This window comes from Alnus glutinosa, chromosome 8 (genome assembly GCF_958979055.1).
Source record: "Alnus glutinosa chromosome 8, dhAlnGlut1.1, whole genome shotgun sequence".
In the NCBI taxonomy this organism is placed as follows: domain Eukaryota; kingdom Viridiplantae; phylum Streptophyta; class Magnoliopsida; order Fagales; family Betulaceae; genus Alnus; species Alnus glutinosa.
In genome coordinates this window covers 23974384-23989257 of record NC_084893.1, presented here as the reverse complement: position 1 = coordinate 23989257, position 14874 = coordinate 23974384, and the positions used below count along the sequence as shown (strand labels likewise).

Sequence of the window (14874 nt, the reverse complement as noted above, 5' to 3'; positions counted from 1 at the left end):
ATGATATAATAATCATAAGACATTCTAAAAAGATGCACAGGGCAGAAGTCTTAACTGCATTGTTTTTCTCAATGCATTGTCAACTCAGTGCAAGGAGCCTAATTTGGAAATTAGGAGTCAAATGTATAAGAAGCTATGTATTTTTACATAGTTACAGGATCTGTCACAGTTTCACACAGCGGAGTCGAGTTGTACATGTATTTTGGCTCATTTATATACAAAAAGCAACTTAAAGTTCATAAGCAGGGAACCTGGCGTCAGATGGTTCAGTCATGTCCAAAAAAAGATAAGCCATTCCTCCAATACCTTCAAATAGTGAATGGGGGCGATCACCTCCATGCATCTTCCCCTCTGATATAAGTTTTTGTGCTCTATCAAGCAAAAAGCAAGCAAATGCTTTTGCCCTGTACAAGTATTCAACATTACCCGTTAATCTGTAGAGAGAAAGAAACACATATGTGTTCCCACTGATGCCATGACAAATTCCCACTCGCTTAAGCAGACCCCGGTTCCATACCACATCTCCCGCATCCACAGCTGCTTGCAGAAACTCCTTACCTCCATAAACCTGATAATTTAAAAGATTGTTAATTCATGAACTGATTTTGCCATTATAAAAGAGTTTGTGTGGCATCCAGGAAACAGAACCCAAAAACTTCACATGTTTGGGCTTTACCATTCACATTGAAAATAGGTTGCTTCTCTTCTATATGACAGATTAATCCTTTTTACTTTTATAAGATATCACAAGCTACAAGCTCATCATATGCATCATATTGCCAACCGTATAAATTTTATTTCACAGGGTTGTGATATATAAGATATCTTGGACCCCAAAAAGTATGGGGTAGTTTCAACTAATCTTTGAGCTGTGTAATAAACCATACTACCTAATGAAACAAGAATAAAATATAAAATTGCAGATCCTATCAGGTTTGCACAGACAATGCCTTTGAACCATCATGGCTATTGCATCCAATAACTTTGTCCAATTTTTTTTTTTTTAACTCTTTGAACTATCATGCCATCCAATAACTATTGTGGCTATTGTATCCAATCAGTTAGCAGTGACGATGGCAAGCTTGGTAAGGATTACCTCAGCTGCTTTCACAAGGGTAAGAGCAATCCCAGGAGCACCATGGCACCAATGCACTAAACGGTCAGATTCACTTCCTTCACTTGAAGGATAATTCCCACTTGGGTAACGACTCTTCAATATATAACATAGCGTGCCCTTGACATCCTCCACCTCATCTGGTTTCAGCTCCATGTGCATCAAAACATGCAGAATCCCAGCAAGTCCATGAGCAGCACCCCAGTACTTCTTCCCATGCCATTCATACATCAATGGACATTTTCCCTTGCTTGATAGTCGTCTACCAGCCTTTATCATGTTATCCACAACAGGTCTCTACACGAATGAAAATCCAAATTAGTGGAAGAATTTGGTCTTCCTAATTAAGAGAAACTGAGCAGAAAATGGTATCAGAGAGGAAAAATGTCTTACTGTTTGGGTAGCAGATATCGTGTCTTTACCAATGTGCTTGTTTAAGAATGAACAGGCCCACAAGAACCCTGCTCTCCCATATAATAATTCATTTGGCAAATCACTAGGCAGTGTGATCTGCTCGCAAGGGAAACAATGAATCTCAAGATTAATACAAACAAAAGAAATACAAGCATCTCCAGCAGAATATTCAAATGGCTCATAAAAGTTAAATTTGGCTATTATGAGCCATTTTTCGTCTCTAACAAAATAGACAAAATAACATTTTTTTTTTTCTAGTATGAACTTTTGCCTATTTACTATTCACACTAGATGAACTTTTTTATTGTTCTCTCTCTCTCTCTCTCTCTGGTCCCTCGTCACCCAAACCCACGCACTATAGAACGTTTCTGTCAAAGTTTGATTCATTGAACCCCTTCTTTGCCTCCTTCTCCACAACCACCTGTTCCTTTGGCTTCGCAGTCACCACCGCTGGAGAATCCGCTGGCTGAGCCTTGCATGCGACCTTCTTGAGCTCTATATCGTCCTCAATCTTCACAAGCTTGAAAATGGCGTCCTCAATCATCCTCAATCTTCACAAGCTTAGGGACCAAATCAGTGGAGAGGAGGAGCAGTGGAAAAAAATCAATGTCTTTGATTCTTTTGGAGAAAAATCAGTGGAGAGAGAAATGGTGAGCAAGAGTGAGAGAGAGAAGTTGAAAAATAACAATAAAAAAAAAGGGGTAATTACATTTTCCCCCCATGAACTACCAACTTTTGCGCAAAGCCCTCACAAACTACCAACTCGACCAAAATAGAGCATTTAACTACCAAACACAACCATTTTCCTCCCTTCCGTCAATTAGAGGGTTAAAACAAATGGTCAACGGGTCATGTGACTGTCACGTGCCGTTTTACATGGGGGCATGTTGGAAGATGGTGGTAGTTCATGGGAGGAAAATAGGAAGAAAATGAGGGTAAAACAGCATGTGACGGTCACGTAACCCGTTGACCGTTTGTTTTAACCCCTTTGACTGACGGAAGGGGGGAAAAGAGTTGTCTTTGGTAGTTGAATGCTCTATTTTGGTCGAGTTGGTAGTTTGTGGGGGCTTTGCGCAAAAGTTGGTAGTTCATGGGGAGAAAAAATAATTACCCAAAAAAAAAATTAAAAATAATATTTAAAGAAAGTAGATAGTGAAATAGATAATTTGTTTGGAGTTTGGAGTTTGTAGTGAATAGTAAGTAGCTAAAATAGAAAAATGTGTATTTTGAGTAGCTAAAATAGCCACTACTGTTGGAGATGCTCTAAGGGGAGAGCAGAGTAATCAAGATATCAAATGCGATTAAATACCTCTTTAAATTGTGTCAAGTAGCGCTCAAGCAGCCTTTCATCACCAGAATGTTTTGCTATGACAGCCCCAAGAGCACAAATGCCAGCCCTTCCACATATAAATGTCACACGCCTGCAATCCCAAGCATTGCATAACAAACCTAATCAAGTTAAATTATTCATTTGCGATGGCAGGTAGACTAGAATTGGAACCGTAATTAGGTGTGCTATACTAATCAAATTAAGAATCACATAATAACCTAACCCTTCTTTTAATAAGTATACCACACAACTACCCTACTTCATCTGGATTTGTTCATTTCTCAGGCAAAAAGCTATGTCAAAATCTGCAATCGGATGCACTTCAAATACATTGAGGAATTTTAAACAAGACAAAACAGAACCCGGTGAGCTACTTAGCTCATTTAAACCAAATGGTAAGCTAGAATAGCACTTACAGTTAGGCACATAGTCACAGCCAATAGAGCTATGCCACATGTGACAGAAAAATCTCTTATTCTGCGCATATTCTGTAGTTACTTAACAGAAGAAATATAAACTAAAAATCGCTGAAGACCAACCAACAGGGAAAAAGCAATGGTTCAATCAATCATGGGAGTGCATGTTTGATCATAATTGAGCACAACTACACATCCAAAATACTGGGTAAGCTAGCACACGAGTGGGTGCATGACTCCAATTCGGTTAAGCAATATCACACAGTATCAAGCAACAGTTTGGTGGAAATAAATTGCTCATTTCGAATTCTGCATAAACTATAAATAAAGCTGACAATCGTGCATAGCCCCAAATCTCAAACAATTGAAGCAATCCCATACAACCTTATTTCACCAACAAGTTGGCTCATTTCAAATGGGCCTAGAGAGAGAGAGAGAGAGAGAGAGAGAGAGAGAGTACCCTGAATCTCTAGAAGCGGAATCACAAGCCTTGACAATCTCAAAGCACAATTTAAGATCATTCTCATTCTTGGTAACTTGGTAAGCCTTAAATAGCAAGTAAGCCGTCCCAAGAGCACCAGTGTAGAGAGTATAATCATGCACACGCTTTGCACGCAGTCCCCATGTCTCCCTCACCACCTGAAACCAAAACTTTAGTACCTCTTCATACTCCACGACAGACATGTCCACAATCACAAATACCAAAAACAAAGAAAGAAAGAAAACCCCATAAACCCACATACCCAAAAGCCCCACAATTTACTGAAAAAAGCAAGGTTTCAATTGGTGGGCATTCCTCAAATCTAAAAAATACCACGAACTCACAAACCCCAAACCCACAGTTCACTGAAACTCCGAAGATAGTAGTGGGGGTACCGCTTCTTTGAGGTCCAGCGCTGATTTTTGGAGCCTCTCGGAGATTGATTTGTAGGGAAGATGGAGAAGCTTCGTGAGTGATTCTTTGGCCCTGCCAGAGGCTGCTTCGTCGTCTGCTTCCTCTGCTACAAAGTGTGGCATTTCATTTGGGAAGAAACGGTCAGCCATCTCTCTCTCTCTGAAGCACACAATTGAATTGAGTGAGTGAAGGTGTTCTGCGTTCGGTGAGTTGTGGACGAGCCGTTCGAGTGAGTCGAACCAAGCCAAAAGCTCCAAGTTTTTTTTTTTTTGGTTTTTTTTCCGTTGGTCCGAAAGGGTTGCTCAATTGGCCGGAGAGCCGCCTTAATTAACCAGAATTCACTAGTTTAAATTCTTCTCTCCCTCTCGTGGACATGTAATCAAAAAAAGTTTTTTTTTTTTTTTTTTAATATAGATAAAAAAAAGAAAACTTGGTAACAAAAAGTAATTTTTCTTTTGGTGTATATTTGGGCCTACTACTGGGCCCAGAGCTAAGCATCAGACGGGCCTGCATCATTAGAATCAAGCCCACCAAATCAGCAAAAACTCCGTCTTCCAGCTCCTGTGCTGTTAGGGCCACAAGGGTTTTAGGGTTTATTACAAGCAGAAGGGTTTATTGGCTCTGCGTTTGTTTGTTCGTTCCCTCTCTATCAAAGCCGTCGCTTTTTTCTTCAACGCTCTTCCTGTACTTCAAGGTATCATCTCTCTCTCCCTCCTCACTCGTCTCACTCTGTTTCTCTCTCCCTCACTCTCACGCATCTCCCCCTCTCCCACTCGTCACTGTCTCTCTCTCTCGCGCTCGCGATTGTCTCTCTTTCTGTGCGTATGTGGGTTTGTGAATGAATTAAAGAGTTGGGTTTTGCTAATTGAGATGCATGCAAAAGTTAGTTAATTTCTGAGCTTTGGGTGTTTCTCATCCTTACTTTTGTTTGAATACGTAGGCTATACTGGGTTTCTATTCATTCATTCCATTCTTTTATGTTCTTTCTCTTCGCCATCTTCAATTAAGCTTCTACCTGTTTGTTTATAACGGGGATTTGAAAATTGGATTTTTTTTGGATGAATAAATTGGGTCTTGCTTCTGTAAATGACTGAGGGGTTCCTCAGTTCAAGAAGAATGCCGCATTGGGATTTTGTTTTTAATGTGTATGGTGTTGCGGTACTGAAACATGGGCTTGGTTTATAATGTTAGATTGGCTGTAAACTGTGACAACATTTCCCATGATTATGTTGGGAGCTTCGTGTTTTCTTTGCTGATTCCCTCTCCATTTTATTCTGGTCTGTTTGTTGACTAAGCTGTTTGTTTTTTAAAGCTCTTTACTCTGAATGCCGCAAATGGGTTGCATTTTCTTTTCATAATTTTGTTTTCTGGGTATTGTTGTTCTTGTTATTATATGCTCCAAGTTGGTTAGTTTTAGTGAAAACTTTGACAAATATGCTTGTCATTGAATGTTTAGTTGTCTTAAGGGAATAATAATAACAAGACAAAACAATGGGGAAGAAGAGAAAACACAGTGAGACGGTGGTGGCACCTCCTAAGAAGGATATGAGTGCTGCGGAGAGACCTACAAGGACACTCTTGGGTTGGAAAGACAAGAGTGAAGAAGTGAATAAAGAAAGTGTTTCCACTGTCTTCAGGAACAAAGAGAAGGTTTTAGTCACTTGCTCGCGCCGCATCAATTACAGGTTGAAAATCTTGTTTCCTTGCATTTCCTTGTCGTGAAGTTTGTTTGGTATGCTGTTTTTGGTTCCACCGACAGACAGATTGTTTGTCTGTTGTGTGTAGGTACCGGCATTTAATGTTGAATGTGGTGTCACTTTTGCCACACTGCAAGAAGGACAACAAGGTCGAATCGAAGGCTAGTAAGGGCACCACTTTGAACGAGCTGGTCGAGCTAAAGGGTGGCTCTTCCTGTCTGTTTTTTGAGGTGATTTCTTTTCATTTGTTTTGGTAATTATGTCAATATCTGTTATAGGTATTTGTTATTTGATATAGAATAAGATTAATTTTTGAATAGATAGCGTTTAGACCTTCTAGTGGCTAATATATTACTGGTAATAAAGGGGACTTAAGTTTGAGTAATCTATTGCTTGTAATCGAAGGGAAATATTAACTTAAAGTATTGCCTGCTGAGTATGGATATGATTTTTCTTGTTTTTTTTTTTTGGTATGAAAAACAATTACAAAGAGTAACTGGTTGATTTTTATTGATTGGTTGGTTATTAGGATGTCTTATTTGTCTTAGACTTGTTTAACAATATGAAGCTCTAGTTTGCTTTACTTTAGTTATCATTTGTGGATTAATACTTTTTCTTTCTCTATATCAGTGCAGGAAACATAAAGATCTTTATCTATGGATGGCAAAATGCCCCAATGGACCATCTGTCAAATTTTTAGTTAACGCTGGTAAGCTTCTCTTTTTGTTTCTAACTATATGATAGTTTGGTAGGAAATGGCTTATGGAAATAAACTCTTACCTTTCTTTATCCATTGATAGCACTGAAATACAATCAATTTCATCTCCAATTAAATATGGTTAATTCCTTTTTGTATAAATTTGAGAAGAAATGGGCGATCAATGTGATTTTTTTTTATCCTTTTATTTCCAGTGCACACGATGGAGGAATTGAAGCTTACTGGAAATCATTTAAAAGGATCTCGTCCTATTTTGACTTTCTCAGACAATTTTGATAAAGATGCTCATTGGAAACTTTTGAAAGAGATGATAATTCAGGTATTTTGGTTTAGCTTCCTTTCTCTGTAGCTATTAGTTTGTTTCCTGTCTATTTCCACATATAGAAGGAACAATTAATACCTGATTCTGTAAAATTAAATTGTAAACCATATTTTGATATTTCATTACCCAGGGCAAAGGCAAATCTAAAACTCAAGTCCATATGATATTTCCTAGTATGATGTGAAGTGCTGATCATACAACCTCAAGTCAAAATCCAAAACTCAAGTCCATATGATATTCATTGTAGCCTAATTCATATATAACCAACAGCATAATGTCAGCCAAAATTATTTTGATGCATAATAACTGTTATCTGAGTTTTTACATTCTCTTGTCATATTCTTCACAGAAAGTTTGTTAGTACAATGTATTTGCTCAGTTTTCTGGGGTGTTGTTTAGATTTTGAGAAGCTAAGGGAACTTGCTCATTGCTTGTGTGCCTAGTTACTAGATCTGATATAGCTAGAATTGGTAATTCTGTAAAATGAATTTTGGATTGGTTTTTTCTGATCAATAATATTATCTTCTAACTTGGTAGTTCTATGGTACTATGTTTTACTGTTTGATGTTATTAATGTTTTAATGATAATTTGCTTACTTATTGTTATTAATGTTATTGTCTCTGGGCAATGTTATTGGATATACTGACATATTCTTTGTTCATCTCCCCAGATATTTGGAATACCAAAGGAACACAGAAAATCTAAACCTTATCATGATCATGTGTTTGTTTTCTCCATTGTTGATGACCACATATGGTTTCGGAATTACCAGGTTGGTGAATTATAAATTCTAATCAATGTGCTGTATTAGGATTCAGAATTGTGGCTTTAATTTGAAGTTTAAAGGTTGGTTCTGGTATTGTCCCATCGTATGAATGAGGCTTGGGGTTTGACCATTATTGATGGGGCTTTGTGAATAGAAGTTCTGTTGTTTGGTGAAAGTAGTGGCTAGTAACCGTAATCTTGCTAAAGACCATTGCACATATAATATAATCTTATGGATCTAGATTCTGTGTTGATTCTCAAGCTTGTACTGCTTATGGTATTTGTCTAACCAGATCACAAATCTCGAATCGTTTTGTTTTATTGGTGCTAACATGAGGTATGGGTGATTTTTCGTATTCATTGTGTCCATATTACCAGGCGGGGTCAATTTTTAGTTTGACTGCCATTGACATTTTTTTTTTTTTTTTTTTGATAAGTAAAAATTCATTAAAAAGCGCAGAGGGGCACAACCCTAGTACACAGGAAGTATACAAAATGGCCCCTAATTAGAGGAAAGAAATGAATAAGAAAGTAAAAAATCAGCGAACGACATAGTACCCGGGCTATGCTCTGAACATTTCTACAAAGAGCCCCAACTGGTACCTCCACATTCTCAAAAAGCCTAGAATTTCTCTCACGTCACAAGCCCCACAAAGCACATAAAGGAACGTGCTTTCAAATACGGTTAATAGGACCACGACCCAGCAATATGCCCCAACCACTCAATAAGTCCAAGACACTACTAGGCATAACCCACTTCACCCCGAACAAGCTATAAAAAGAACTCCCAACAACTCGTGTCACGTCACAATGAAGAAAAAGGTGATCAACTCGTGTCACGTCACAATGAAGAAAAAGGTGATCAACGGATTCCCCATACTTCTTACACATAACACACCACTCTACCACCACTATATCACGCCTACGTAAATTGTCATGAGTTAAAATCTTTCCTAAAGCCGCTATCCAAACAAAGAACGCCACCCGCTTCGAGCTTTAACACGCCATATACCCTTCCAAGGAAAAGAAGCCACATCGTGACAAACTAAAGCTTTATAGAAATTCTTCACTTCAAAATTCCTCCTCTTAGAATGATTCCACACCGCCCTATCAACCTCCCCATACCGAACCCGAATAGAGTATAACTGTTCATAGAAGGACATCACCATCTCCACCTCCCAATCCTGAGCATTGCGCGTAAAGAGAACATTCTAATGAGCCACACCTCCTACCACAGACAAATTATCCACCACCCAAGCATCAGGAGAACGCACAACAGTGTACAAAACTGGAAAATAGAGCATGAGAGGCCTGTCCCCACACCGTAAATCATGCCAAAAGCGAATATCAGACCCATCACCCACCTCAAAACGCAAATACTTGGCAATATTATCCCACCCTCTTCGAATAAACTTCCAAACACTGACACCGTAAGGCCTCGTCACCGGTAATGAACACCAACCTCCCCTCACACTCCCATACTTCACCTCAATCACCGATCTCCGCAAAGCATCGCGTTCCTAAGAAAACCTCAAAATCTACTTCCCCAATAAAGCTTGATTAAAAATAAAAACATTACGAACTCCCAGTCCACCAGCCTTGATTGGAGTACAAACTCGATGCCAATTGACTAAATGGAATTTAGTCTCATCACCCATATCACTTCACAGAAACTCCATTTGAAGCCGCTCCAGTTTCTTAGCTACACTCACAGGAATAGGAAACAGAGATAAATAATAAGTAGGAATGCTAGAAAGAGTACTGTGAATCAACGTCACCCTACCACCCTTTTAAAGTTTCTTCCAACCAACCAACCTTCGTTCCACTTTCTCAATAACCCCATTCTAAATAGAAATAGATTTGAACGACGCCCCCAACGGCATACCCAAATAAGTCATTGGCAGAGACCCAATTCTACAACCCAGAATATGTGCCAAAGACTCCACATCTTCCACCTCGCCAATAGGGACCAATTCGGATTTGCCTAAATTGATCCTCAACCCTGACACCTCTTCGAAACATAAGAAGATACATCTCAAATTTCGAACATGCTCAACCTGTGCTCCACAAAAAATTAAGGTATCATTCGCAAACAGCAGTTGGGCCTGCTTGTGTAAGGCATATGATGAATATATTATATAAGATCTCTTAAATTCCTTAATAGGCATCGGCTAGATGGCACAAGTGGTCAAGTTGTAGATGCTCATTCCCTTTAAGGAGATGCTATCATAGTAATGTTTTGTGTTGATGCATTGTTCCTTGAAGATCTCACCGGAAGAGGAGGGAAAACTGAAAGAAGTAGAGTCCATTTCTTCCCCCCCCACCAAAAAAAAGGCAACTGGTTCTTTGATGGATTTTGGCATATTCTATGATGCTGGCAGTATAATGTTATCCAGCTTACCAGTATGGCCCCTGAATCTGGTTTGAAAACCTTGGATAAGACTTGTATCAAAAATGGTTCTGAGGGTGGTATGTCATTTTGAAGTATTTCAAGAAAACAAGACTAATATAATGTGGATGACCACCCTAATTCTAGGAAGTTGGCCTCCTAAAAGTGATAATAAAGCTTCTTTTCCTCATTTAGTAGGATTATAGAAAATATTAGCAAATTACGAGTGTTCTTGATACTGAGAGACAGTGGTAGTCAAGTTTAGAATAACTTCTGTATGCTTTAAACCTCAGTTTGTAAGTTTTAGGGAAATTCTTTGTATTACTTCCTGTATACTTGGGAGTTTCCCTTTCTTAATAGAATATCATATTACTTACAAAAAAAAAAAATTAAGAATAACTCAATGTGGGATTCCATAGTACTATATTATCTGTGTCGGTGAGAATTCTACTGGAGTTGTCTTTTTTTTTTAAAATTGTTAGTGAGGATGTTATTTATTTTTCTTAATTTTCTAATGCAGATATCTGTACCTCATATTGAATCAGATAAAGTGGCTCGAGGGGGCCTAGAAAATATGACCCTTGTTGAGGTTGGTGGTGATTTGCTTCTTAATTTATGTGCTTTATCAGGCACTTCTGATAGCAATTTAACTCTTAAGACACTTTTGTATAGGTTGGTCCGCGATTCTGCTTGAACCCGATCAAGATATTTGGTGGCAGCTTTGGAGGCCCTACCCTATATGAGAATCCATTTTACATATCACCAAATCAGGTATTCATTGATGTCCCATGCTGGCCTTCAGTGTTTGAACCTTTTTTTTTTTTTTTTAAAAAACTTTTACAAATTCTTCTTATTTGTTGTGCATTATTCTTCTCATTTTGGTGCTTCCAGATTCGAGCATTGGAGAAAAGGAAAAAGGCTGGGAAGTATGCAAAGAAAGTCAAAGCAAAGACAAGGAGGAAGATGCATGAGCTATCAAATCCACTGGAGCCTGATGAGTTTGCAGATATGTGGAAAGAATGATACATTTGAAGACCTCGTCCTTTTTGGTTATAAGAAACATAATTTCCTATCATCCTCTTTCCAGCTTGAAATGGCAGAATTCGCTTAATTGCTCATGCCTTGTCAAAAAAGAAAAAGGTTTTCTGTTTTGTCCCCCTCAGTTGCTTAGCTTATGTATTCAAGTTGGGGCTTGTTGTCACATCATCTATATTTTCATTTGCTTCTCTTTAATATGAAATCGTATTTTTTCTTACCGAATGTCGAGGGCATTTGTTGCTGATCCTTTGGTGTGTAAACTCTACCATGAAAGGTTTAAGTTAGAAGTGAAAGAAGGTTGTGAGGTTGATGGGAATAGTTGGTACAACTTCATGAACATGAAAACAATGTAGAAAATGGGATTCATTCTCTCGTATTTAGCTATAAAAGAATGGTTGTAGGCAGCTTTTACAATTCTTTTTGTGTGTAATAATTCGAAAGCCTAGGTTTGATTGCACACTAAGATGTCCTCAACTATAACCAGTGTATACAAGTTAAGCCTGATTGCCTTCTACCTTTCGGACTAGCAAAGGATGTAGTGAGGATGGATGTGAAGTGGCTGGAAAACGGGCATAAATGCAGGTCTAAGTTTCTCTTCTTTGCAGCCGTTTGCAATTAATACTGTAGATTTAAACCAGAGGGAATAGTTGTTTCTTTGATAGAATGGTGCTCATCTCACTTGGATTTGAGATCTCATGCAGTATTGCAAAGGGTGCAATACGTTTTTTTTGGGGGGCCGTTCATTAATCTTGACAATGAGGCCAAAAGAGAAAAGTGCTGGAGGAGGTAGTTTTTTAGGTGGGTGTTTGGTGGCCGAGCCACCACTTTTGGGTGGTTTGGCTACCCCTTTTGGCCAGCCTGGGCGTGGTTTAGCTAACCTTTCAATCTGATTGACTGAACCACTCTAAAGACCAGATGGATAGTTTGCCATCAAACATCCATCCAAATAAACACTCTTTTTGTGTTTATCCTTAATTGTCAAGAACCCCATGTCAATATTGAAAAGAGCTAATGAAGCTAAAAACCATTATTTCCTTCCGATGTAGTGGGGTTAGTGAATCAGATAAGCAAGTATATTTGGGCAATCAGTAGAGTGCAGGCTCGTTTGTTAATGGTTTTTAAGATTGTTTTTTTAAAGTCAAAGCATTAAGAAACAACTCAATACATAACAAAAAAAAAAAACTTGCAAAATACTTAAAACTTGTAAAAAAAATAATAGGTTATGAACTGTCAATTGAAAATCCGCGAATACGTTAGGGACTGCAGAGTGTTTTTGTTTTTAAATAAAAATAAAATAAAATAAAATATGTATTTTGATACATATAAAAATGAAAACAGTTTTGAGTTTTTTAAGCTTTGGGTTGTTTGTTAATATTTTTAAAGTAATGCTATTTTTCACACTTATTTACTATACTCATACTTTTATTTTATTTTTTTTAAAAAAAAAAAACTAACATAAAAAGCCGTTTAAATCACGCGTCAAGTGACATTAATATAATAAATAAGTGTAAATAATAAATTTTTATGAGTAACGCTACGTATTATACCCGCATCCTACTCTTACTAATATAAGTTTTAATTTAGTCAGCTTTTCTCCTAAAAAAAAAAATTGATGATCCACCGTCACATCAATCCAATAATCCAATAAAATGGTAGGAGAATGTTAGTGTATTAAGTATAATTACTCTCTTTTCTTATTTTGAAAACAAAAAACAAAGGTGAGGTGGAAAATGTTAAAATAGCTCTAGATTTTTGGACTGTTTACCAGCTTTTCACTTTTTTTTTTTTTTTTTTTTTGGGTTAATCCGAACTTGAAAGTTAAAAGTATGGAAATTAAGGACCAAATGGTACCCTTAGGGGATATACACGTAACACGTTCATAGTTCATTCATGGGGGAAAAACAAAGATACGAAAGAAAAACATAAAAGTTTGAAAAAGCAAATCCGTGGCTCGGATTCAGAGAGACAGCACGCACATCCATCATGCATGGATCGAATTTCAGCTATTGCGAGTCCCACACGGTCCAATTGGTTTCACTTCCCACACGTGGAATGCTGTTGACCCTTGCGTACTTATCAACCTTGAAATTCGCCCCACACACGGCCCCTTCACTATCTACCCTTGGCATTGCTTTCACCCTGTACATCGGATGCTCAAAGCTCATCAACCCTCCCTCACTGTGGAACATACACCCTGCAACCCCCACAAATAACCATGTTATCTTATCTCTTAGCTTTCCTTTTTCTTTCTTATAAAGAGAGAAATGACACTGTGAACTGAACAGAAAAGAAATTATATTTTGAATTTCGATCATTAAAAGTTGTTTGGAATTGTCAAAATAGGATTAAAATTGTGTAATATATAGCATTTCTGAGGCCTTAAAAAGTACCTGTTGGGAAGGGAGCAAATGATTTGGCACAGCCGGCTTTGATGACCTCCAAATCATCAGAAATCACCACAGACCCATCAGCTGCAGTACCCCAGTATAGTCTTACTCCACCATCAGAACCCTGCAATAACAGTAATGAACGTTTTTGTGAAGATCGATTGGTAAAAGAAGATGACACACACACATATATGTATATATATATATATATAGTATATACCAGTGCAGCGAAGACGGTTCCACCCTTGCTATCATAGACAACAAAGGCAAAGCTCCCATCAAAATCCTTCACAACCTGGTCAGCTGGGTATGGACCCCGGTCACGAAGGGTACGGAAAGCTTCGATCACAAACATGGCTTCATTTGTTCCCTTTGTTAGACCATACTGCTTATTCAGCGACCATATGTTATTCAAGCTCCCCAAGAACAGGCAGTATATATCTTCAAACCCACAGAACAACCTGCACAAACCCATATATTAAAATTACGTGAAACCCCTTCAACACAGGACTACTTCGTGACTCGGGTAGATCTCGAATACACAATCCACCCGCAAAAAGCATGTATCGGACCATTCGGACCATCTATCTCGTAATATTAACACACGAGTTGACCATTTAATTGACACACAAATTGGTATATATATATATTTCACAAGGTTCTATACGTATATTCAAATTATGCAAAGACATCTTAGTGACTCTTTTCGATCACATAATATAAACTAAACGAGTCGACCATTTGAAACATAGTGGCATATATATATATATATGGAGATGGAGAGAAATAGATATAACCTTTGATGAAGGGAGGAAGGACGGTCAGGCTGAACATAGGCAAGCACGGCGGCAGCTCCGAAGCTCATGGAGAAAGTGTTGTGAGGGTGATGAGAAAGGAACTCTTTGAGAGTATCCTCAGGAAGCTTAGGCTTCGTGCTACCATTGTAAGAGGCAGGACTGTTAAGCTCCTCAGGTGGGTGAGCAAAAGCCTTGTGAAATATAGCCAACATTTCTATCTTCTTAATTTCTTGCTTACACTAATTTGATCAAAACGTATTGAAGGGATCAACATAACAGGGTCCTTGCCACTATTTATATTGCCACCTTATTAGGTGATCGATCAATGATCATAAAGCCCCGCTGTTGAGGTGGCAGTTTTTTCTCGTCTGGTGTGCGCGGGTGGATCTTAGCGTGATGGACGGATAAGGATTCTCGTACTCCGAGATATTCTTCTCTCTCTCATTTCGTTTTTTTCCTTACGTAATTTTTTTTAATTTTTTTTTTTTTTTTGGCTTTTTCTGTAAGTTAGTTTATATATATATTAAAAAAAAAAAAATGTGTCTTGTTACGATGGTTCTACCACCTCCTCCATCCCAACCATCCCTTTCA

At 38.1% G+C, this 14874-nt stretch overlaps 3 protein-coding genes across 4 annotated transcripts; 1 reads left to right on the top strand and 2 right to left on the bottom strand.

The window, feature by feature from the left end:
• Window positions 1–22: 22 nt before the first annotated feature.
• Window positions 23–4498, bottom strand: LOC133874982 (lanC-like protein GCR2). The gene is made up of 6 exons (XM_062312941.1): window positions 4151–4498; window positions 3735–3913; window positions 2838–2949; window positions 1508–1624; window positions 1097–1411; window positions 23–568 (listed from the first exon to the last, which is right to left on the bottom strand). The coding sequence occupies exons 1-6, from the start codon at window positions 4316–4318 to the stop codon at window positions 230–232; spliced, it is 1230 nt and encodes a 409-aa protein (XP_062168925.1). The 5' UTR covers window positions 4319–4498; the 3' UTR covers window positions 23–229.
• A 242-nt stretch (window positions 4499–4740) lies between these two features.
• On the top strand, window positions 4741–11321 carry LOC133874587 (ribosome biogenesis protein BRX1 homolog 1-like). Of its 2 annotated transcripts, none has more exons than XM_062312445.1 (9): window positions 4741–4863; window positions 5626–5854; window positions 5955–6096; window positions 6497–6575; window positions 6779–6903; window positions 7578–7679; window positions 10582–10650; window positions 10734–10832; window positions 10953–11321. In XM_062312445.1, the coding sequence occupies exons 2-9, from the start codon at window positions 5661–5663 to the stop codon at window positions 11082–11084; spliced, it is 942 nt and encodes a 313-aa protein (XP_062168429.1). In that variant the 5' UTR covers window positions 4741–4863; window positions 5626–5660; the 3' UTR covers window positions 11085–11321. The 2 variants fall into 2 exon arrangements, with proteins under 2 accessions (XP_062168429.1, XP_062168430.1); XM_062312446.1 differs by having other exon boundaries at window positions 4752–4863; window positions 5636–5854.
• A 1641-nt stretch (window positions 11322–12962) lies between these two features.
• Window positions 12963–14585, bottom strand: LOC133875604 (stem-specific protein TSJT1). The gene is made up of 4 exons (XM_062313784.1): window positions 14284–14585; window positions 13707–13947; window positions 13490–13610; window positions 12963–13293 (listed from the first exon to the last, which is right to left on the bottom strand). The coding sequence occupies exons 1-4, from the start codon at window positions 14493–14495 to the stop codon at window positions 13103–13105; spliced, it is 765 nt and encodes a 254-aa protein (XP_062169768.1). The 5' UTR covers window positions 14496–14585; the 3' UTR covers window positions 12963–13102.
• Between the last annotated feature and the right edge of the window lie 289 nt (window positions 14586–14874).